At 43.8% G+C, this 24,111-nt stretch overlaps 1 protein-coding gene across 1 annotated transcript in view; it reads right to left on the bottom strand.

The window, feature by feature from the left end:
* LOC110285518 (complement C5) overlaps positions 1-24,111 on the bottom strand; it is a 77,094-nt gene that overhangs the window by 2,597 nt on the left and 50,386 nt on the right. Inside the window, exons 26-39 of the mRNA XM_021151753.2 lie at positions 23,944-24,103; positions 22,221-22,316; positions 20,205-20,376; positions 17,355-17,560; positions 14,866-15,018; positions 11,382-11,444; positions 9,705-9,786; positions 8,631-8,688; positions 5,318-5,420; positions 4,914-4,988; positions 4,698-4,803; positions 3,574-3,657; positions 2,863-2,952; positions 1-84 (exon numbers count right to left, since the gene is read on the bottom strand). Of these exons, the coding sequence (XP_021007412.1) occupies positions 1-84; positions 2,863-2,952; positions 3,574-3,657; positions 4,698-4,803; positions 4,914-4,988; positions 5,318-5,420; positions 8,631-8,688; positions 9,705-9,786; positions 11,382-11,444; positions 14,866-15,018; positions 17,355-17,560; positions 20,205-20,376; positions 22,221-22,316; positions 23,944-24,103 (1,532 nt within the window). The remainder of the gene's footprint in view (positions 85-2,862; positions 2,953-3,573; positions 3,658-4,697; positions 4,804-4,913; positions 4,989-5,317; positions 5,421-8,630; positions 8,689-9,704; positions 9,787-11,381; positions 11,445-14,865; positions 15,019-17,354; positions 17,561-20,204; positions 20,377-22,220; positions 22,317-23,943; positions 24,104-24,111) is intronic.

Genomic DNA, 24,111 nt, shown 5'->3' with positions numbered 1-24,111 from the left:
CTGTTTTGTAAGCAGCCAGAAGAGTCGCAGTGTACTTGACAAAAACGTTTTCTTCAGTGGCTGATGTGATCCTGACTTTATAAGCTGGTGAAAACAAACCAGGGTGAATGAACACTACCAATGCCACCCGCAGTGGATGCCAGGGCTTGCCCTCAGGTGAGAGATGAGGATGGCAAATGCCAAGGGTGCCCTGAAGTAGCTTTCACTCATTCCAAGGATCTTCCTTCCCAACCCACCTCAGCCAAATCTCTAGATTTAAAAAAAAAAGATGATGACTTCAAAGGAAAGAAATATAGAAAGAATCCAAAGTCCATCCTGACATCAGTAATTGTACAGAGAAGATTATGTAGAGAGCGATGCACCAACATCAGGACCAGGGTCACTTAAGTTATTAATAAATATCTTCCTGCTCCTTATGTGCCTCATGGCCTTGAGCAAACATTTAATGTCCTTGGTGTGATTAGATCAAGGAAACTTATAGCAGAAAGAACAGCCTATGGCTTCAGAGAGCATGGGCTCATGACAGCAGAGCTCAAGATGACAGAACTGCTGTGAGTTTCTATCTTGACTCTCCAGGTGGAAGGAGGGAGGGAGGCTGGGAATAAATAGATTGGACTTTTGAAACTAAACTTCAAAGCCCACCCCTAGTGACACATCTCCTTCCCAAACAGGTCTTCCAACTGCGGACCAAGTATTCAAATGTATGGGCCTATGGAGGCCATTCTCATTCAAGACAACACGAGGACTTGATTCTCTCAGGGACTCGAGACAGCCTGCCCCTGTTCATGGAAACTTAGATCTGAGCTCCAGACAATGAGAAATAAAGACAGCCTCAGGCACAGATAGTGACTCTACACACATCTAAAAGCCATTTAGTAGTCTCCTTTGCTTTAAAGAGAAGTTTAAAGTAGGAACCTTTTTTCCCTCCTCTGCTCTACAGCCTCTGCTTATCCACTGTAAGAACACACAGGTGAAATCGCAGGACTCTGTGGCTTCTCTCTCCCTCTCTATCTCTTTCTTAAATTTTTAAAATTATGTGTATTTTAAAACTTTAATTTTAACTTAATTTTATTTTAAAATTTAGAATATATTTCAAAATTATCTTTGTGTCTATGTTAGGTTTGTGTTAGGGTCTAGGTAAAATATTAAGACCTAGATGGGGGGTTGGGGGGGATGGAGAGATGGCTCAGCGATTAAGAGCACTGACTGCTCTTCCAGAGGTCCTGCCCAGCAACCACATGGTGGCTCACAATCATCTGTAATGGGATCCTATGCCCTCTTCTGGTGTGTCTGAAGACAGCTACAGTGTACTCATATAAATAAAGTAGTGTACTTATATAAATCAAATAAATAAATCTAAAACGAGAGACCTAGATGGAATGTTAAGGCCTAGGTAACTGTTACCTGGCTAGCCTGCCATTTTCTGCTGTTACTAATACTATAAGGAAACTTTCTCATATGCTGTTTCTCCTGTTACTAGGAAACCTCCTCATGCCCAAGTTGATTATACATCCTGTTATGTTCTGTGTTCTTAGAAACCAATCATGATAGAAGTCAGTCAAATTGCTTTATATAGTTACCCACTATAAGCTTGGATGTGAACCAACTATACAGTAGTACTCCCTGCTCCTGTGTGTAAACTTTTATGGTATTTGCTCTTATAACATTCCCTTGGGATGGACCCTGACATAAGAGAGACACCTGCACTTATTTAGAATAAGACATCCATCTTGAATAGGGGTCAAGTAAAGTCTAAGTTCCCAAGACCTCCCTGGAAACTGAGATTCTACTTGGCAGAAAAAGACATGTGTGTGGGTAACTGACATCCTGGTTGACAAGACATGAATGTTAGACAAGGCAAGTCCCCTGCTACAGTTGAATACCCCAAGCAATGGAAGCAGAATAAATGTACAACAAAGACATGTCCCTAAGGAAGTCCTCTATCCCTAAATCATGATTGGTGGGATAACTTAGCAGAGATGTTTGTAGAGCGCAGGCTTAAAAAGCCTTAAAGGAGCTTGACTCAAGGTCATGGTTCAGCTCTGAAGCCTGCAACATGGCCCTGATCAATCAGTCTTGAGGTGTGGTGGTCAATAAGCCATCCCTATTTGACTGAGATTGGTGTTTGAGTGGTTTGTGCAGCGATTCTCAGACCCCATAGTTTGTGCACATGTACACAAGTGCTCATGGAGGCCAGAGGCTAGATCTCTGGAGATGGAGTTACAGGCAGTTGTGTGCTGCTCAACAAGGGTTCTGGGAACTAAACTCTGTAGGGACAATCTCTCCTGTACTGTGTGGAAACATCTCCTGTCAATAAAAACCTGATGGCCTATTAGCAAAAGGCAGGAAGTAGAATGTAGGAGTCCCAGTAGAGAGATTGGAACTCTGGGAGATAGTCAAAGGTGGGAGATTCAGCCCAGACACTGAGGAAATTGGACAAATGAAACAGAGGAGAGCGAGCTAGCCATGTGGAAGACAGAAGAGTTTAAATAGGTTACAGAAGTTACCAGCTAGTCAGGGAATGAGCCAAAGCCTATGGTCTAGGCTTTTATTGATAAATAAATAAACCTCCAAATTGTTATTCAGGAACTGGGGTGTTTGTGGAAAACCAGAGGTTATAAAACTCAGTGTCTATGGAAGAGCATTACACATGCCTAACCACTGAGCCATCCCTTAAGTCCCAACTTCTGTGGCTTTTCAAACACTTTCTTGGAATAAGTGTAGTACCTCTACTCAAACAAGGGACCCAGAGGAACGTCATCTCCATGGAGCGCCACGAGTGTGCAGTGTCTTATCTCTCTAATTGAACAGGCACTGCTGACATGTCATGTTTAAAGAGCTCTGTTGAACATCTGCACTCACCATATGCAGTCTCTGGTTTACAGGCTTTCTCTTTTCTGGAGTCTGCAGAGATGGCTAGGTCCACTTCTGCCTGCAGTTGCGCACAGTCAGCTGGATCGAGTGGAGAAGGGTGAGAGTTACGTTAGTGTACTGAAGCAGGCATTCTCTGTGGGAGTGAGCAATCTCTAACGAGCCCTGAGGCAATCTAGAATCACATATACAAACTTCATTATTCCTAAGACCTGTCCATTTTCTTCTCTTCAATGAAAGGACACATTTTACAATGACAGTGAAACCAGCTGACCAAAGTCTTGAACATGGACTTATGATCACATGGTTATTTGTTCCACAGCCAGCTCTTCAGAAATGCACATCCTTCCCTTGACGGAAGGGAGTAGGGAGTAACTTCACTTTTGGAGTCTAATGGAACATAAAATGATTCCCCAGAATTAAAAGAGAGAGGAAAATATGTGATGGCCAAGTCCCGCCTCTGTTCTCTTTGGCTACTGTCCTTTGGGGGGGGGTAGGTGAAGGTAAAAAGGAAAGCACATTGTGTCCTCTGGACCCCCAACAGCCATCTGGGTGGCCTTTGTCTGTTCATGAACAGTGTCGCACCCAGGTGTTTGGGAGCTGTAAGGAATTGTCACTTTTCAGTCAGCTGCAATTATGTATTGACTTCAGAGAAAGGATTTCTTGGCCTGGCAAAGGCCGGCTGAGCAGGCGCTTGCTTACCTTCCATACATGTGCAAGCTGCTCCTTCACAGACTTTCTGAAGCCTGGTGTCAGAAATGCTATAAAACATGGTGCACTGCTTATCTGTGAGGACAGAGACAGAGTTACAGAACGTGGTTGGGCTGAAACACAGTATTTATTGGCCACTGAGTCTCTTATAAGAGGCCTCAGAGATGGTCTTTAAAAGGGCCAGGCTTGAGGAGGTTAAATTATGAATGAGCTATCCTGGAGAAGACCCCCGCCCCCTTTGTTATTTTGGCTCTGTGCTCAGAATTTTACTGTTCAATAGTAACTTCTTAGAATGAAGGTATTTTATATTCCAAAAAAATGAGAATAAAGTAAACTATATTACTTCAGGGTCTTTAGAAGGAATTATAATTATTTAGGCTTGATGAACATGCAAGTTCACAAACACACATGTATACACTTGCAGAGACATGTGTGATAGATACATATACACACATATATGCATATCTATGAGAAGAGAGACTAGCTGCGTTCTATGTGATTTCAGAGGATAAAACTAGGGTCAGCATTTGCTCCACTTAAGTAAGGATTTTCTAACAAACAGAACTGCCCAAAGTGGATAAAAAGCTGTGTATGATCCCTCACCTCCTTAGAAGGAGCTGAACTGAGTTCACTTGTACATACCAACGGCATGAACATGAATGAACATATGTTAGGGACTGGTGGGAATGGCATAAACCATGCCATTCCAGTTCAAGGTGGCAACTGTTGGTTTGTGCCAACTGTGAGAATACAGAAAGGGTGGGGGTGGGGTCTTTCTGGGAGGATGAAACAAAATTGGAACAGTAATCAGGCTTCTCTAGAGAAGGGACACAGGCAGTGACTACCACAAAGGAACCTGAGGCAAAGCATTTTAATATTGAGGGTGACACAGTCCGGTTGTGTGAAAACGGAAGAAGCTGAAATGTGAGCTGATTGGCCTGGTTACAAAGTCGCTTGAATGCAGAACTTAAAAATGAATGTACAGGTTGGACTTTCTGAATTTCGCACTAAGAAATGCAGTCTCTAAGACTCTCGGGCCTCCTTGCATTTCTAAGTTACAGGAAGACGGCAGCAGGGTCGTCTGGAAAACCGTAGAAAAGGTCAGAGCCAGTTACCTGGTCTGTGATACTCGTACACCGTGAAGGTAGCAGGATTCAGAAACCCAACTTGGAAAAGTTCAAATATCCGGAACCGGACACAGAGGAAATCTCTGGTGGGGATCTGTTTGACAAAGTCAAGGTTTTAAGGAAGGTGTGGGGAAGAGGTATTCACAAAGCTTCAGCCTGTGAAGATGTGGTGCTAAGGTGCGGGTGCTGAGAGGCGGAGCTTACCGAATTCAGTTGCAGAATGACATGGCCATCTTTGATCTGGTAATCAGTTAGTAGTTGATCCACTCCTTCCACAAGCTACGGAAGAAAGTGGGGAGGGGAGTTTGAATGTACTTTTCTAATCTTTGTGTTTAATTAGACTTTCCCATTGATGGAAATATTAAGCCGCACCACAGCCCATTACTCTGAGCGGAAGGACCATTCCTTGTTCTGGACTGAGCGCCATCACTGCGCATGCTCCTGCGTCATTTTCATAAGTCAAATCACAGTTACATATTTGTTTTAGAAAGAATATTTTGGGTGGTTGTATGAGATTGAGATATTGAAGTAAAAGAATAGAAGTCTGCCCATAAAATAACATAGGAAAGAAACCCAAGCATTCACGACATCTCAAAGGGAACACTTGCAGCCCGTAAATCTTCTTCGTTTGCTCCAACTCCAGTCGGCAGTGATATATCCATTACTGCATGGGAGGACCCGGATGTTGACTCCTCCTTGCTGGGCTTGTAGCTAAAATAAATCAGAGATTGATTAATAAATCAGAGATGGATTAAATAAATAATAAGATTCTTTAAGAAAAGGCCCTATTACTTAGCAGCCTTGATTTACCTATTTATATTTTTTTGAGACAGGGTCTCACTATGTAGCCATTGTCTGTCCTGAAGCTACCTACCTATGTAGACCAGGCTAGCCTCAAACTCACTGAGATCTACCTGCCTCTGCCTCCCTAAGTGCTGAGATTAAAGGCATGCACCACTACACTTGTTACCAGCTTTTCAAATTTATATTTGGTTCTATGTATTAAGGTATATGGGTCAGACCCTGAGAGCTTTAGAGCACAGAAGATCTTGGAGATATTTATCCTCATGCTTCCCTTGAGGAACAATCCCAGTGCCCTGCCCTTCTGGACACGGAAACCATCCACTCCACGACAACAGATGAAGAAACTGGAGCCAGAGTCCGACACTCAGTCAGAGTTATCCAGCTGACTCATGCAGAACAGTGAATGAATCTACGTTGCTTGATTTTTATTCTAGTTTTTCTAACAGACTACTTCCAAGGTAAAATATTAGTTGTATATTAGAAAGAGACCTGAAACCCTAATGCTAGCCCTAATCCCAGCCCTAAAGCTAGCCCTAACCCCAAGAAGAGATTGGAAGAAAACACACTAACACATCAGCAGTTCCTTCCTGTGTCTGTTACATTGTGCTTGGTTTCTTCTCTCCTTTACTCTTGTCTTTTTTCTAAGTGCCCAGGCATGGGTCCCCCACGAAAAAAATAACGCTTCAAAGACAATTTGGCTAGTTTGAAGTTGAGAAGAGGCAAAGTGGGTAAAATCAGAATTCTCTCTCTGTCTCTCTGTCTCTGTCTATCTCTGTCTCTGTCTCTGTCTCTCTCTCTCTAAGAAGATCAGTCAATCTGGGTCATGTCCAGTCTCACTGAGCAATTTCCACAAATCACCTTCTTATTTTCCAGAAGTGTGAACAGGTGTTTTAAACCATCTTTCTGACTCTTGGGCATGGCGGGCAGGTGGTCAGCGCTACCAGCAGGCTGAGTCAGAGAACTGAGGAGAAAGGGGACTGGGGTAGAGGCGGGAGAAACAGGGAGAGAGCCAGCAACACAAGGTGACCCTGGGTCCCAACCTCACCTCAGGAGAGTCAAAAGCATCTGCATGCTCTGGCTCAGGAGAGCGGGTGAGGAGATAGTTCACAAGGGATTTCATCCTAAGGAACTGTCTTGGGAAGCAGGTGATTAGGGAGCGGCGGCAGAGGTTCGAAAGTGTATCTTTTCCTCAGCCTCCCCATGCAGAGGACACAAAACAGCTCTTATTAGGAATTTTAAAAATCTCATTTACCACAATAAGTAAAGGCACTAAAAAAAAAAAAAAAAAAATCCCTGACTCGTAAAAATGTAACTCCATCCTCACCAAAGGAGTCATTTAGAAAGAATGTCTTAGCATTCTCTGAACTGGGTAGGAGGAAGCAGGGATTTCTGGCTCACAGATGCAAATACTGCTTCTGCTTCTGCAGGATGCGAAAGGACTCCAGGGTGGAGAGTATCTGTGAAAAGGTCAGTGGAGCTTGATGACTGGTTGCCATAGGAACTGTTTCAATTGTGGAACAGAAATCCTTCCTTCAAGAAGCCCTTTGCTTGCTGCCAAATCCAGCAGTCTTCCCCAGAGGCATTTTGTTGTAGAAATGAAATCCTTCCAGCCCCCTCCGCTTTTCTTTATGAGTCTAACAAGAGGTTGGAAAGAAAGAAAGAAAGAAAGAAAGAAAGAAAGAAAGAAAGAAAGAAAGAAAGAAAGAAAGGAAGAAAGGAAGGAAGAAAGAAAGCTACATAAAAGAGACCTCTGAACATGAGGCTATGCTGGAAATTTTTTAATCAGGAGAGAATATTGAAGGCAAAGAATTTCTTTAATGAATAAGGACTGCTTAGTTACTTTGGAATCTACCCAAACTAACTTCAGTGTCACAGAACCGAAAGAACTTACTTGCCTTTTTTAGAACCATCTGCCCCTAATCCATAAAAATAAATAAATACCTCCAACCAAACCAAGGCAACCCCCAAAAGACATGCCATGTAGTCTCCTTTTGTGTGTTGACCGTTGGCACTAGGCATCTTGTCAAGAATGTCACAGGAATGACTTTTGAAAGGGCTTTTTTTTATGTACAGCAGGGTCAGGGACAATCAAAACTGGCAGAAACTCAGAGGTAGGGCAGTTCAATAAGCTTTATAGGAAAGGTCCAGAGAAGGAACTGCCATGCTGAGGATCATTTGCTTGTGGGTGTGTATATGTTATTTGGAGGCATTCACTGGACTCACAAGACTCTTTCTAAAGGTAAGATGAAGGAAAGCAGAGAAGGAGTAATGATGACAAGGATCTAATTCAGAGTGAGCCAGGATGCTGCCTAGCAGCAATAGGAAACTAATAGAATTATCAGTTTAGGGCTTTGCATTTAGCCAGCACATGGTTTGACATCAACAGTTCTCAATGCTATCAGCATCCGATGGGGCCTGAGCTTTGGGTGTTTCTGAAGTTTCTGACCCAAGTGTGCAGCCTGAGCTGAGAGCAGCTGGCTGTAAGGACCAGGGTTTTGCTGGTGAATGAGATGTGTCCCCCCCCCCCCCCCGAGGACATGATCCACATATGAGCATTCTGTATTTTCTTTCCCTAATAATTATATCAGATCTCTACCATCCTGAAAAATCACCAAAGGTTGTTATATATACTATTTGAATCAGAAGAAGACAAAATAAAACAAAATCCAGGAGAGATGACATAGGAGCAAACCTGAAGCTGCCTTCTAAAGTAAGCAGCTATTTAAGAATTCCTGCTGTATTCTACATTTAAAAACAAACAACTGGCCAGACAGTGGTGGAATACAACTTTAATCCCAGCACTCATGAGGGAGAGGCAGGTAAATCTCTGAAATTGAAGCCAGCCTGATCTAGAGTGAGTTCTAGGACAGCCAGGGCTACACAGAGAAGAAAACTTGTCTTGAAAAACCAACAAAACAAAACTCCCCAAACCAACCAACCAACCAACCAACCAACCATCCACCACAACCACCACCACCACCACCACCACCACCACCACCACCACCACCACCACCAAAAATGACTCTTGGATATGTTCAAAGGCTCAAACTGAGGGTGGTGCAGCAGAAGCAAGAGCTCAGAACCCCCACCCACTCCATGTTGTGGAACTGGGCTCACCTGGCACATGCTATTATGCGCTTGAATCCAGAGTCACTGAGCCTGAAGTGGCTGGATGCTGGCAGTCAGAGAAATACACAAAAACATTACAAAGTGGGAAGTAAATGTTTCTTTTTAAAGTTGTTTTGGAGACTGTTCTGATAGGCTTGTTAATGAGAAAGTCTCTAAACATACTTAAACATGATTTGTGATCTGGAAGTTGGCATTTGTGGAGACTTTAAAGCTACTGACCACAGCAGAATGTCTCCTTTGCTGGAGACGAGCTCTGCTCTCACATTTCTCACCCCCGCCCCCAGGAGGTAAGTACAAGTGGGCAATGCTTTTGGGGAATCTGGAAAGAAGATGGAGGAGAGAGCTGCATTTGCTAGTGTAGACGTTTCCTGAAGGAGCAGGCCCAAGTTACGGATGAGGGCAGTATCAGAGGGCATTGTGACCCTGGAGCAAAGATCAGAGGAGGAGGGCAGGAACGTACAGGTGAACTTGGCTTTGGACGTGGACAAGCGGGCCAATTAGCAGAGGCGCGGGAAGGTTGTATATTTGAAGAAAGGTGGGGGGAAGCACATTTTTCAAAAGACCATAAGTACTAGAGAAACAGCAAGGACAATGTGGGCAGGGTGGGGTAGGGTGGGGTGGAGATGAATGACGTTATAAAGAAACCCAGGAGAGAAGGAGGTTTCATGAAATAGAATCCTTACACAATGTAATGGCAATCCGAAGTCAAAGCAACCCTGAGCCTTACAACCTGCTACATTCGGTACAACCTGCTACATTCTTTAAAAGCACCAATTACAAAGTAGCAGTACCAAATGTATACAGTTTAGTTGCTCTATCATTTGATATTCACTTGTAATGGTAATTACAATGGTATGTAAAATTATTACATCTATTGTAATAAATGGCAGTAATGTTACTTGGATACCACCCTACTTAATAACTAGATGAAGAAATTTTGTGTTTTTGTTTTGTTTTTTGTTTGTTTGTTTTTGCACAAGCACATGTTTCCTAATTAGGGACACTCTCTACTTGGTGTATTTACTGTGTAGCTAAAACACTGCACACATTAAACTGCCTTACCTTCAATATCTTGGGTATCAATTTTCAAGTAAAAGCTGCAAAATTCCTCAGAGACACTAGTTTTGTGAACCACAGTTTTTACCTGTGTTGAGATACAGAAACAAGAAGATTCCATGTAAAATGGGAAGATGGAAAGGCCGTTGGCAGGACTGTGGCGGAGACGGGAGGACTGGTGGCTTTGGTGCCTAGCACAAACGGCACATGTGCGTGAGTCAGTGACTCCACAGTTCAAACAAATGTGAAGAACCAGAAAAACCCAAATGATGACTCTTGGCTAAGCACAGGCTAATGCTAACAACCTACTACCCTAGGCTAATACCCTCCTCTGCAGGCCAGCTCCCTGGGCTAACACACCTCACTGCATGCAGCAGGCCAGCTCCCTGGGCTAACACACCTCACTGCATGCAGCAGGCCAGCTCCCTGGGCTAACACACCTCACTGCATGGAGGCTAGCTCCCTGGGTTAATACACCTCATTGCATGCAGCAGGCCAGCTCCCTGGGCTAACACACCTCACTGCATGCAGCAGGCCAGGTCCCTGGGCTAACACACCTCACTGCATGGAGGCTAGCTCCCTGGGTTAATACACCTCACTGCATGCAGCAGGCCAGCTCCCTGGGTTAACACACCTCACTGCATGCAGCAGGCCAGCTCCCTGGGTTAACACACCTCACTGCATGCAGCAGGCCAGCTCCCTGGGTTAATACACCTCACTGCATGCAGCAGGCCAGCTCCCTGGGCTAACACACCTCACTGCATGCAGCAGGCCAGGTCCCTGGGCTAACACACCTCACTGCATGGAGGCTAGCTCCCCAGGCCTGCAGATTCACTTCTTACTCTACTCTCAGCTAGCCTAAGAAGAGCTGACTGCTCTACACACTTTCGAGGCAAACAAGACCCTGTAAATATTTGGATGCATAGGATACTGTCAGAAATAGATACACTGACAGCAACAAGAATTAAGGGGAAACCAGACAACCCACGTTCCTGTGAGCCATCTATAGATAGTCCTTCAAGCAACAAACATGCAAAAGGTGGAAGGGAGCATAATCAGAATCGATGTGATTGCTGCTCAGAACGGGCAGCTCTAAGCTGTGTGGACACACACAAAGAACAAAGAACATTAACCCCCAAAGACACCAAGTAAATGAAACAACTGTTACCGACCATACAACACACATGTCATGCACCCAAGAAACACACACACACACACACACACACACAAAACCATAACATTTATAGATCTCATACTATGTAACAATGTGGATATTTTCTAAGTTGCCTTATGTATATATGTATCTTTGTTAGGGAAATTTTTCATTGTGCAAACATCTTGGAATATATTTATACAAACTAAGGTAGTATGACATCACTAGCTGTTGTAGTCTTACATGACTGTACTGTAGGTAGCCATTTGTTGGCAGAAATGTCATAATGCAGTGCATGATATATGCAAAATATAAAATTTCCCACAAATGCATGGAGGGCATGTACTCAAGTACCATCAGTTAGTATCTAAAATAAACCATGAGAATGGTCAAGACATCACAAAGAATTAAATAAATGAATCCCACTTTAGTCATGGTAACCCAAGACATATTTCTGTGACTTTGAGTAAAGTATTTTTTTCCATGTTACCTAGACACACAGCTTTCTTCTGCACCAGCCAGATACTCACATATACTGTGGCCAAGCCACTGCTGTAGCCTGTGCTGACAACAAGGTCATCATTGAGAGATACCTGGAGGGATGGACAGAGAAACCATGCTTTCATTCTTGATTTGAGAGAGCCAAGAAAAGAGTTGGGGTGGTGGGGGCTTGCCAGCCTTCTCTCTTGGATCTTATGAAATTAAGTGGATGACATTGAAGATCTGCACTCAGCAGGCTCTAAAAGATGCTATGACCTCTCACCTCTGCCTTTCACCTGTAACAGGATGCTCCCTTCCTTAGCAAGCCAACTAAAGCAATAAGCAGAGGTGTGTGTGTGTGTGTGTGTGTTTGTGTATAATATATATATTCTATGTAAAGTATGTATAAATTATATATTTATAAAATATATAAGATATATTCTATATAAAACTAGATGTTCATTAATTATAGATATATATATACATAACACACATAAATATTCATTGTGAGACCAGGTATTTAGTTCCCTTTCTAAGTGAACAAATTTCTTTTGGAGTCTAGTTCAAGACTCAGCATCTCATGTGCTAGTAGGGTCTGTTTTCATAAGCACCAAGATTCAAGACTCTGAAGTGGCCACAATATGTGTCTTGTCCTCTGCGACCTCCCACTTGCACCTCTCTTCCATTTTTACTTTACTTTATTTTGTATGTGAGTGCACCATAGCTGTTCTCAGACACACCGGAAGAGGGCATCGGGTCTCATTACAGATGGTTGTGAGCCACCATGTGGTTGCTGGGAATTGAACTCAGGACCTCCAGAAGAATAGTCAGAGCTCTTAACCACTGAGCCATCTCTCCAGCCCCTCTTACACTTCTTGATGGTACATCGTCTTTGCTTTTGACTGGCTTGTTCTTATTTAAACCCCACCCAGATGCCTGACCCTAAGCCCCTGGAACTCTACCCCAAGCCTCTGGCCACCCCACATAATCCTGCTAAAAATCTATGCTTGCTGTTCTTTTTCCCACTCCCCGAGATAAAAGTGAAGACACAGATTCAGCTAAACAACTGTCCTCCCTAGAGACACTCTGTCATCCACCTGTAGTAGTTCAGAGCCATTACTTTGATCAAGGCTGAAGACTCAGCCCCCACTCCCTCCACACTTGCCTTGTTCAGTTCTCTTTGCCTGGCACAATGGTGCAAAGTAGGTTTGGTGCACATTCAAGTTTGCCAATCATTTCCTTCAAGTTTCAATAAACCCAGGGAAATAGATCACCTTTCCTAGTCTCCCTGACAGGATACAGTAGCGTTTACTCAGGGAATGAGTGCTTCCAGATGCCAAATGGGAAAAGCTTTAAAGGAGTCTAGGAAATGCTGTGCACTGTACCCCATCTCTGTCCCGCTACCTCTCAGAGTCACTGTGCTTAGTAACACACATTAGAGACCAGATTTAACTGCATTTTAACAAGAGTGCCCATGTCTATTATTCAACTACCTAACACATTGCTTCTTGTGACACATTTTAGGGAAAGGCACATTTAGAGAATTCCAAGCTGCACGTGAAAGCATCTACGCTGAGGTCGTGCTATTCGAAGATGGATAAAGGCCCCTTGCAGCATTACTCTTAAAGCGGCGAGAAGTAATTCTGCCTACTCGAAGGAGGGTGTGATGGCTCCTTTAATTGACAGTGTGACATCATTAGTATCACCCAGAAAGCATCTCAATGAGGGACTACATTGTTCTATACTGGGTTGGCTGTGAGCTTGTCTGTAGAGCAGAGCCTTAGTTATGTTAATTTATACAGGAAGACCCGCCCACTCTGGGCAGCACCATTCTCTGGACGCTGGACCTAAAAAACTAGAGCAAGTGAGCTGAACGTAAGCACATAAGCACATTCCCACACTCACTTGACTATGAGCATGAGTAGTTGCTTAGAGCTCCAGCCTCCTTGATTTCCTCCTCAATGATGGACTGTATCCCAGAACTGTGAGTTAAACCTTTTCTCCCATACATTGTTAATCACAGCAAAGGACCCGAAAATAGGAACAGGTCTACTATGCTGCTCAGACCTACAGCTCCTCATTAGAGTTTAGAATCATAATCTGTGTCTTTGGTGATTTCTAAATGTTCCCTTGGACATATTCTCAACTAGAGGCCACCCACAGTATGCCACCGAGAGAGAGAGAGAGAGAGAGAGAGAGAGAGAGAGAGAGAGAGACAGACAGACAGACAGACAGAGACAGAGACAGACAGAGACAGAGACAGAGACAGAGACAGAGACAGACAGAGAGAGAATATGGACACAATGGGTGTGCATATATCAAATGACTGGTACAGATTGAAAAAGCCATGCCCTAAACTGGAGAGATGGCTCAGTGGTCAGAAGCACTGACTGCTCTTCCAGAGGACCTGGGCTCAATTCCCAGGACCCACGTGGCAGCTCATAACTGCCCATAACTCCAGTTTCAGGGGATCCAACACCCCCACACAACTATACATGCAGGCAAAACACGAATGCACATGAAATAAAACTAAATAAATTATTTAAAAGAAAAGGAAGGCCAGGCCTAATGTCTAGAGCCCTGTTGCCAGAACTGATTTTTTTTCAAAAGAAATCAGAAATCAGATCTGTATTTGAAATGTTTGGATCATTAATTACTGGCTTAGATTTTTGTCTATGGCTGTGTCCTTATTATTGTATAATATTATTATATTATTATTTTGCTATGAGCCACTGATTTATGATTTTTGCTTAAGTTTTATTTCTCATATCTATTTACTCTGACAAGCATGGATCTGTAGGGCATGTAGTTAGTGAGGGCTATTTCCATTTGCCTATATATTAAATGCACTAAATTCACACATGGTAACTAGAAAAACATGCATTAGACTGTTGACTGAAGACTCTCAACAATACTAATATAGAATATACTTTGCCTAATGTATCCTTGTCTTTGGGAAATTTTCATAACACATTAGAATTTTTCCTTTAAAAACTAATCTAGCTTTGGAAAGATATGGAGCAAGGAGTCCAGAGATCCAGAGCCACAGTGCACACCAGCCACAGTCTGTGTGCCAGATCAAGCAAGGGTAAAAAGGACCAGCAGCAGCAGGTGCTCAGACATGTTTCATGTCTCTTCAATGGTGCTTTTGCATGTGCTGTTACATATGACGATTGCTCTTTATCTGACTACCCCTTTCTGATTCTTCCAGACAGAGCCTATACACATGGACACAGTAAACCCTTCCCTATACAGAACATGTCAGCCTGGATCAGGAGGCCCCCTCTGCACTTCCACAGAAGTGTTTCAGAACTCTTGCTTATTTAAATGACTGTCCCTCCTCAGGACTTGAGTTCTTTGTATTTTCTTCTTGAATCAGCAATGATGATGATATAATAGGATCCCTAATTAGGAGTCAGGAGGTACTCAACACTTGTTTAAGCAGCGAATAAAAGCACACATACAGTAAGAATGGAAGGGATGACTTAAACATCTCATCTGATTGCAAAATATTATGAAAATGTCGTCATTTACCTCCACTGGCCTCCCCAGGAAATGCTTCTCTGTCACCTTATACTTGTGGATGTCACCTTTGTGTTTGTAGGCGACATTGATGTCCATATCCAAATGAATTTGTTTTAACAGGAGTGAATATTCTGTCAGGCCCTCGATGGCATTAATCGTATCCTAGCAAGAATCCACAAGGCACAAAAGCACATTTAGTTTCTTTATTCATGCTCAGCTTACAAACAGACCCATCTTCTTTTTGAGAATGGGATTCTGATACATAGACTTAAACTTGAAATGCTTTTACTTCAGGCTCCTAAACACTTATGTGCACCCAGCTCTATAAATTTCCTTCTTGGGAGATGGTAGGCAGCACTGTCTAGAGATGAAACTCTAGCTGACCAGGTGAAGCAGGTTGAGGGGCTGTTGGGGGAGGTCTAAGGAAGGACATTGCTTTCAGCAGAAACAGGAAGGAAATATGGCCTCAGGTCTGGGTTTGCTATGTACTCAGTACACATGCCCTCAAGCAAGTCACTCTGAAAATTGCCTCTGGTTCTGTAGGAATTTCTCTTCCTGGCCTGGTAGCCTCAGCCTAACCACCCCAATAGTGAGGCCCAACTCTCCCTTCCTGATCGTATTAATGTTCATTTCCTGCCCCTCAATTTAGAATACTGTCGTTTATAGTTATTGCTGTCTTCCTCTCTATAATATAAGATCCATGAAGCACACAGGTCTATGTCCTCCTTGGTGTGTGCGGTAGTTGACTGTGTTTGATGTGTTGAAAACTTAATGTTCAAAGTGGCAATGTTGGGGCGGGGTGTCTAACAGGAGGACTGCAGGTCATGGTGGCACCACCCTCACAAGTAGGTAAATGTCATTATCCTTAATAAAAGAGTGACTCTGTCTCTTCCTTCTCCTCTCCCCCCCTTCTCCCTTCTCCCTCTCTGTTCTTCTTTCTCCTCTTTCTTCTTCTCTTTGTTCTTCCTGGAATGACACAGCAAAGATAATTTTGCCAATTATGGTTCCTCAATCTTGGTCTTTCCATCCTTGAGAAACATGAGCTAATACTCGTTTATTAATTATAAATTACTCAGCTGTGTTGTCCCACTACAGCCATGACTGAGACAGTGTTCAGTCATGGACACTGCATTGCATTTAGAAGGGACACATGGTTGCTCTTCAAACAGTGTTTGAGGAAGGAATACTTGAACAAATTGTATCATTATGTATCTTCCTCATCTTATCCTATAATATGAGTAACTGTGACTAGATACTAAATGTCTGGTTTCTCCTGTGTCTTTCGCAGCAATGCGAATCAATAGAGCACATTTTTCTGCTAAGCCTGGCTGTCTCTGCAATAAAACCCTTCAAACATTCACCAAATTAATCTAGAGAAACCCCTGTACGTCTCACACAGTCACACCACCATTATCTAAACATCTAGAGGGCAAACATCGGAGCTCAACTTTAAACACAGATGCATGCAGTCATGAACCACTTCAAGACAGAGCATGCTCTGAAAATGGATTGCTGGGCAATTTTCATAATTGTGTAAGCATCACTGAGTGCTCACACAAACCCGGGTAGTACAAGTCAATCCCAAACAAGAGACACAGTGAACATGACACCTGAGCATGTTCTTTGTGAAATATGCATGTATTAATATGGTTCTCTTTTAGAAGCAGAACGAATAGATTCTCAATAAGGACACGTTATGGTATATGGATGGGATGCATTTGGATGTAGAACATGTCCTTAGTTGCTGAGAGCTCCTGTGTTTAATCCATAGAAATCCCAAATAAGCACACAGGCCTGTGATGTAGTTGCCTAGCATCCATGACCAAGCATCACTGTATGTAGTTTTAGGTGTTACACTGTATGTGATTGGTAGGGCAGTAAGTTTGCTCACACCAAGCTTAAGCATCAGCACAAACATGTAATGTGTTATATACAACATAAAGATAACCACAAATCTACTCGTAGGCAATAGGAACTTTTTAGCTCTGTTATAATTTTATAAGTTATCATACTTGTGGTCTGCTATTGACCAAAACATTGTTATGTAATACATGCATAACAGTGGTCAGAACATAAACCATATTTGATGGTAGATAGCGATAGTGATAGTCGTGCAGGAGAGGAATCATCAGTGCCTTTGTTCCCGTGGCAGCCACTAGTCATTAAACAAGATGTGATGTAATTGCTGATAACCAATTCCATGGTCTTTTAAAGACAATGAAAGAAGCACACTGGGCATAGACTCAGGACTCATGGGTCCTGATGTGGACCCTTGAATTAGCCTCCTTAGGCTCATGTCCTCTCCTGAATAATGAAGTTACCAATACAGATAACTTCCAGTGTCCAATGATTCTAGACTTAAATTGTACCTACAGGAGCTCATTTGTTAGAAAGAATCATAGAACCCAGAGTGTAAAAGGTGTATGTGGGAAACACGAACATGGATCAGGCTAAGAACACACTAAGAACATGCTAAGGACACACTAAGGACATGTTACCTGGGTGGAATAAAAGCCGCCTCCATACCTCTGCTCTTCAGATAGCCACTTGATGATTGGGTTGACATAATTCATATCCTTCAGTTTCAGGCTGGCGAGCAAAGCATAGGCTGTGGTTTCAACCATACCTGCTGTGCCGCTGCTAGGCACAGAGCTGTCTGGACGTTTGAGAGTATCTCTCCAGTAACGGTAAATGGGCGGATCACCTGAGGTCAACACAGGACATTCCTCAGTAAAAGTAAAAATCGGGACCTTGATGCAATCCTAGCACATGGTGACTGCTCTCTCACTTCTAGAAGGTTCTCTTCTTTGTAAGAACTTCATCAAGATGGCCAAGAAAAAGTGCGATCCCATAGTACAGTGCCCTTGGTCCCCATTGTAGAAGGATGGCCACACATGCCAGGGAGTACATCCGGTCTGACAGTGAAGCAGCAAGCCTGATCAGCTGGGACTTAGCAGATGCAGCTATCTGGCTCTATCTTCTATTCTCTCCTATTAGCTGGCTTGATCAACCCACGAAGTTTATTAGTTCTGTGAAACCCAGTCTCCTAATACTGTACATAGATAATATTCACTTACATTTGGTGAAAGTCACGAGATACACAGGGGAAAGAATTTATAGGCCAGCAAACACTAGCCATAGATGAAGGATTATCATTTTTCACATCAGCAGAACAGACTTGACATAATGTCTTTCTCCTTGGAGGAAAAAGATCATAGCCTGGAGTGTATGAAGTGACACCCAGATTGGCAGGTAGGCTCTCTCTCTTCCTGACAGAAAGCATCCGTGTGCAGCATTTCCTACAACATAGATCCTAACTTACATATAATTTTGAGGTATCTTCTTACAATTAATTATCATATGATTTACATGATTCTGAACAAGATTTTTTTGTTCATACTCAGATTTACCATACTTAAAATGAAAGGCTTATTTAGGTTTTAAATATTATTTGAATTATTTAGTCCCTCCCCCATCTTTTAAAGTGTATGGTTTTATAATGAATCTTACAAAACCCAAGACATTTTATGCTATTTCTGAAGCGTTAAAGAAGTGGTTTCAAGGTGTTAAGACTTAGGCTTTTTTTTTTGGTCTTTTTCGAGACAGGGTTTCTCTGTATATCCCTGGCTGTCCTGGAACTCACTCTGTAGACCAGGCTGGCCTCGAACTCAGAAATCCGCCTGCCTCTGCCTCCCGAGTGCTGGGATTAAAGGTGTGGGCCACCACTGCCCGGCAAACTTAGACATTTTTAAATGATGACAAAGGTAACATTTTGTAGACAGTCATAAACCTCGTATAGAACTTGCTTAATGTTTAAAAAGTTCAGATTGGGACAGGCTCAGAACTGTAGCCATGCCGATGGTCGGTCACTCCCGTCTCCCAGTGAGACGAAGTCAAGCCACACATGTCTTGTCTCAGTGGCTTAAGTTAGAGCCTGCTGTGGGAAGTGGAGGCAGCATAGGCCAGTTTCAGCTTCAGTTTATCTGATTGCCTGGACACTGCTGTGGCTCACGCTGGTTTGGTCTCACTGAACCAGTGTTGGATAGAAGGAGCCTGTGTCATGAGGACAAATAGGTGGATGCTTTTCTGGGGGGTGGGGGTGGGTAGAGATTCGTTACTCTAGTCCAGTCCTCTCTTCTGTCTCCCCAAAGTTCCCACTTGCCTTCCCACCATGAGGGCTTAGAAGCCCTCATGATGCTGGGTGTGTGCCTGGACTCCCAGAGCCATTAGTTAAAAGGAATCTCTTTCCTTTGCCTGTCTCTGGTACTCCATTGTAACAACAGAACAAACACCAAGACAGGCGCTTTAACCATTGCATTACTGTTTGCATAATCCCGGAGACCCTGTACTGACCCCTAACGTCCCAGCCTGCCTTCCACTGCTCCCTCACCTCTCCTTCCCTGCTTTTACTTCCTGCTCTTCTCACTGGCACCCCATTGGCCTCCATGCTGCTACTGCAGCACCAGGAATGCTCAGGCCCCAGGACATTTGCACTTGCTATTTCTCTACCAGAAACAGCCTTTTCTATAGCCTTGGCACTTGCTTCCTCTCCTTTCATATTTACATTCAAATACAGTTATATGCTGCACAATGATATTTTGGCCAACGGCAGGCCACATGTGGTGTTATGTACCCCTTGGTCTCCATGGCTACAGTATTTAGGTTCATGTCAGTATACTCTGTGGTGCAATGGGTGAACATTTCTCTAAATACACTGAGTGGCACTCCGCTCTATCTTGTTCTTGTGGCTTACACCCAGTTACGTAATCTAAACGTTATCTATTGTACGTGTATGTGAGTGGGTGCATTTGTGCACGGCATGCTTGTGGAAGTCAGGGGACCACTCGCAGGAACTGATTCTCCCCTCCCACCAGTCTTGGTGATTGAATTTGGGTTGTCAGGCTGGGCAACGGCAAGCCCCTTTACTTACGAGCCATCTTGTTGGCCCTAGATGTTTTGTTTTTTCTCGTTTTGTCTTGTCTGGAACTCTCCATCCCCCTGCCTCAGTTTCTCAGATGCTGGGAATTACAGAAGTACACTACCACACCCTGTTTATATTTATTCAGCTCTGGTTAGATTTGTTGATTTGTCCCTTGAGTGTAGAACAGTGCCCAGACACAGGAAGAAGCCATAGGATGCTAACTACCTCTGTGTTGAATGATTGAACACACATTTTCTGAGTGAATAATGATTTGAGTAACAGGATTCATCACCCTGTGGTGTGATGGTTAGTTCCATGTGGGCAAGTATGCCATCTTCCTCTGCTTTCATTGCAACCACTTCCCAGAAGCGCAGACCCTCGGTGCTCACTCAGTACCTGCTTAGAAACTATGTGGAGCGAGTCCTACCTTTAACAAAAGCTTCCTTCTTCAGGGCTGACACAATTAGACGAAACCTTGGGTGGGTTCTGTCTCCTAGGGAAAGAGCATAGGCTACAATGGCCAGTGTGAAGGTGCTCTTGGATGGCAGGGTGTTTTCAAGCAGGAAGGAGTCGGCTTTATCTAGCGCTGTGTGGATTTTCTGGAAGCAAGAGCAGAAGACAGTTACCTTTCCTTCCCCAGCATCAGCCTGCAAATGGATGAGAGCAACTCTAAGGTTGCTAGCATATGGCTGGGGGGGAAGTAGGTGAGGTGGGAGGGGTTGGGAAGTAGGGAAGGTTGGGAAGTGGGTGAGTGGGCGATGTGGGGGACATGAAGACCTTGGAGACCTGTGAATACAACCAACAAAGCAGACCCTTTAGAGAGAAGGGGTAAAGGCTATCTCAGAAGAAACCACGTGGGTGTCCAGTTTGGCCTATGCTTTGTCATTGAGTTCCCGTTTCTGGTGAGACGTTTGTCCCTTGAATTTCTGATTCATCACTGTCCCAGCCCCTGGGGAGAAGCACCTGCACAGACAGGATTTTCATCCTGTAATATCAGAGCTGAGACAGTCTTGTGTTAGAAAGGATTATATCCAAACAAAACAGAACCAAACCATAGCAGCAAAACAACCAGAGCTGCCGGAGCTCTCAGGCCCTCAGAATGCCCAGGGAGAGTTCCTGTCGTGTTCTGAGAGTGCCAGAGAGCTGCTATGGATGAAGGGCAGGGAGAGCCAGCAAACATCCTGCCTGGCTCCTCCCCTAGATCAACCTGTGCGTCCTGTGGGCGTGAGTGTCAACCAGCATCTACCCGCTGGGAACCAGGTTCTTGTTGACTATTTTCAGTGTGAACTCCAATGCTTCTGGGACCACCCAAGCAGAATGCTTTTGTGTTTGTGGCTCAAATTCAGCAAATCCCATTGGGAACTGAAATTTCAGCCCAGTTGTGTAGTATGATTTACAGGACATGTCTGGTTGACTTCAAGGAGTCCTTAACTTTAGCGCTAGTCTCTAGCGCTTTCCACCAAAGGGCTGGTATCTATAGTAACCTTCAGAAGCTATTACAGCCTTGTTCTTTCCCACACGGACTCTCACTGGACTTGGCGCTTCCTGATAGACTACCATGGCTGCCTAGCAAGTCTCAGGGACCCTCCTGTCTCTGCCTTCCCAGGGCTGGGAATATAGGTGTAGTTGTGTGGTGGTCATGTCTACCTAACTTTTTATGCTCATGCTGGGGATATGAGCTCAGATCCTCAAGCCTCAGTGGCCGGCACTTTACTGATTGCCCATCTTCTGCCTCTGGAGGCTTCTATGATAGTACGAGGAGGAAGATTTCTCTTTACTTCCCCAGCTTCCAAGCAAACAAAAGAATGAGACCCAAAAAATAAAACTGATTGGATGCCAGGGAGTCTCTGCACTACTGAAGGCAGCAGCAAGGTTTAGCAGAGACAAGATCAGAGAGGAGAGTGGAAACCCAGGGGCTGGAGAGATTATGGCTCAGCATGCTAAGAGAACTGGCTGCTCTTGCAGGAGACCCGAGTTCGGTTCCTAGCATCCATATCAGGTGGCTCACAGCTGCCTATAACTCCAGTTCCAAGGGACCTGATGCCCCCTTCTGGTCTCTAAGGTGGATAAGCAGGCACACACACACACACACACACACAAAGATAAATTTTAAAATTTAAAAAGCGAGGGGAGCTATTACACACGGAATCATTCTCCCATCACAGTCCCAGATAACTATCCCAGTTTTACAATTTAGTGATCAGTAACAATGAGCCATGGGAGGTCTCCGACTTACAGTGTCAGCTCTGTCAACTCATGATGAGTCTACAGGCCACACTTTGTGCTAGAATCTATCCCAGTTAGAAACCTTTAGATTCTGGTCTTAAGGCTATTCCCAATAATGTGCAGAGTAGTTTGAAATGAAGTGTACTCTGGTGAGCCCTATCTGCCCCCAAGTTTGTGGTAGGCTAAGTCAGACTAGGGAAGGCAAACTAGTACTTACCATGGTGGGGCATATGTCAACTGCCTTTCTAATTCCAATCACAGAAAAGGCTGTAAGATACAAAGTTTTCTCTTGGGCTTCAGCAGGCAAAGTACCCTAGAACAAAGGATGTTTTAAAAGAAGTGAATGATGTGGTTCAAATCTCTTATGTTTCTACAGCATGCCCTGAAGCTGGATGCCTACTGTTGCCCAAGAACCCTGGAGCTCTGTCATGCCTGCCTTAGTTCGACTCCCCATCCTCATCTGTCAGCTCCATCTCATTCAACCCCATGCCCTTAAAGACCCTATTAAAATACCACATCTGCTCTGAGGCTCCACGTAGGACTTTCAGGGTGATCCAATGCCAGGCTTACAAGACCTCCACTGGAGCTGTTCTACCTCTCCTGACTTATCTTATGCCTCTCACAGTCTACTTCTCTTAGCCGTAGTTCTTTGAATAAATTCTACTCCCTCTCTTCCCCTTACTCCTTTCTCCTCTTTCCATTTCTCCTTCCTCCTCCACTCTGGAATTAAAATTTCCAGGCACAAATAGGTATATGAAAAACATTTCATGTTACCAGTCATCAGAGAAATTCAAACTAGAAGCACAAGGAGTCACCAATGCACGCTGCTACCATGGATATGGCAGAAAGATAAGATGTGAATGTTGCCAAGGGTGTGGAGGAAAGAGAACCACTGTGCATCATTGCTGGGAAATTAGCACAGCCAAATATAGAAAACAGTACTGAGTTCTCCAAAAAGTTCAAAACAAACCCACTGGTATACCAGCTCCACTCCAGGAGGGTATATATCCAGGGAGGGAATCAGGATCTAAAAAGACTCCCATGTTTACTGCAGTGCTGCTCATAATTGCAAGATTTGGGACACACACAGCATACATTTTTTTGTGTGTTTTTTCAAGACAGGGTTTCTCTGTATAGCCCTGGCTGTCCTGGAACTTACTTTGTAGACCAGGCTGGCCTTGAACTCAGAAATCTGCCTGCCTCTGCCTCCCTAGTGTTGGGATTAAAGGTGTGCGCCACCACGCCCGGCTTACAATATACATTTTAAAACAGGTTTTATATCATAAACACAAACAGTTTTGGTAAAAAGGACAAATGAGTTAACTTTGAAGAAAGATTCAGACATACAGTTGACTCAGGGTCCTGTTTCTGCCTCTCCTACATTTCCCAGGTGACAAGTGTGCGACAATGTAGGCTTGATTCTCAGCTGTCAATGAAGGCGCCTCCCTTTCACTAACAAGTATAACACATTTGAAAACCCTTCATGACTGGTTTATATGCTAATTGTCATCCTGACCCCATCTAAAATCACCTGGAAAGTGATTGTCTAGATCAGGTTGGCCTGTGGGTATCTTTGTTGGTGAGAAGATAAGCCCTCTGTGGGCAGCATCATTCCCTAGGTGGGGGTCCTGGACTGCAGAAGAGTGAATACAGTGAGCTGAGTACCTAGGAGCCTGCATTCATTCTTTCTTCATAGCCTGACTAACTTGGTTCCTGCTGCCATGACTACCTGGGTACAGTGGGCTGTGGCCTGCACCTGTAAGGTGAGGTAAGACCTTTCTCACAGAACTTGCTCTTGCCAGGGCATTTTATCATGTAACACAGTGGAGCTAGGACAATTGTATATTTCCCCCTCTTCCTTAACCTCTTGTAATAGGATGGGAATAAAATGAGAGACTGTAAATCAAACTAATGTTAATTTACATATTGGATTTCCTCACCTGTAATTTTATTGGTAGATATTGGGAATTTTCCTTGAAAGAGCCGTTTTCCAGCTGACACTTCTCAACCAGCCATAGCAAAGAGTTACAAATTGAGTTCTCATCCTGTTTTACATACTTGGCCACCTGTCCAAGCACTCTCAGAGCAAAAGCCGTCAGCCTTCAAGA

Source organism: Mus caroli, unplaced genomic scaffold, assembly GCF_978045245.1.
Source record: "Mus caroli unplaced genomic scaffold, Mus_caroli_1 scaffold_2, whole genome shotgun sequence".
In the NCBI taxonomy this organism is placed as follows: domain Eukaryota; kingdom Metazoa; phylum Chordata; class Mammalia; order Rodentia; family Muridae; genus Mus; species Mus caroli.
Note: the sequence above shows the minus strand (reverse complement) of the source record. Positions and strands in the feature narration are given on the sequence as shown.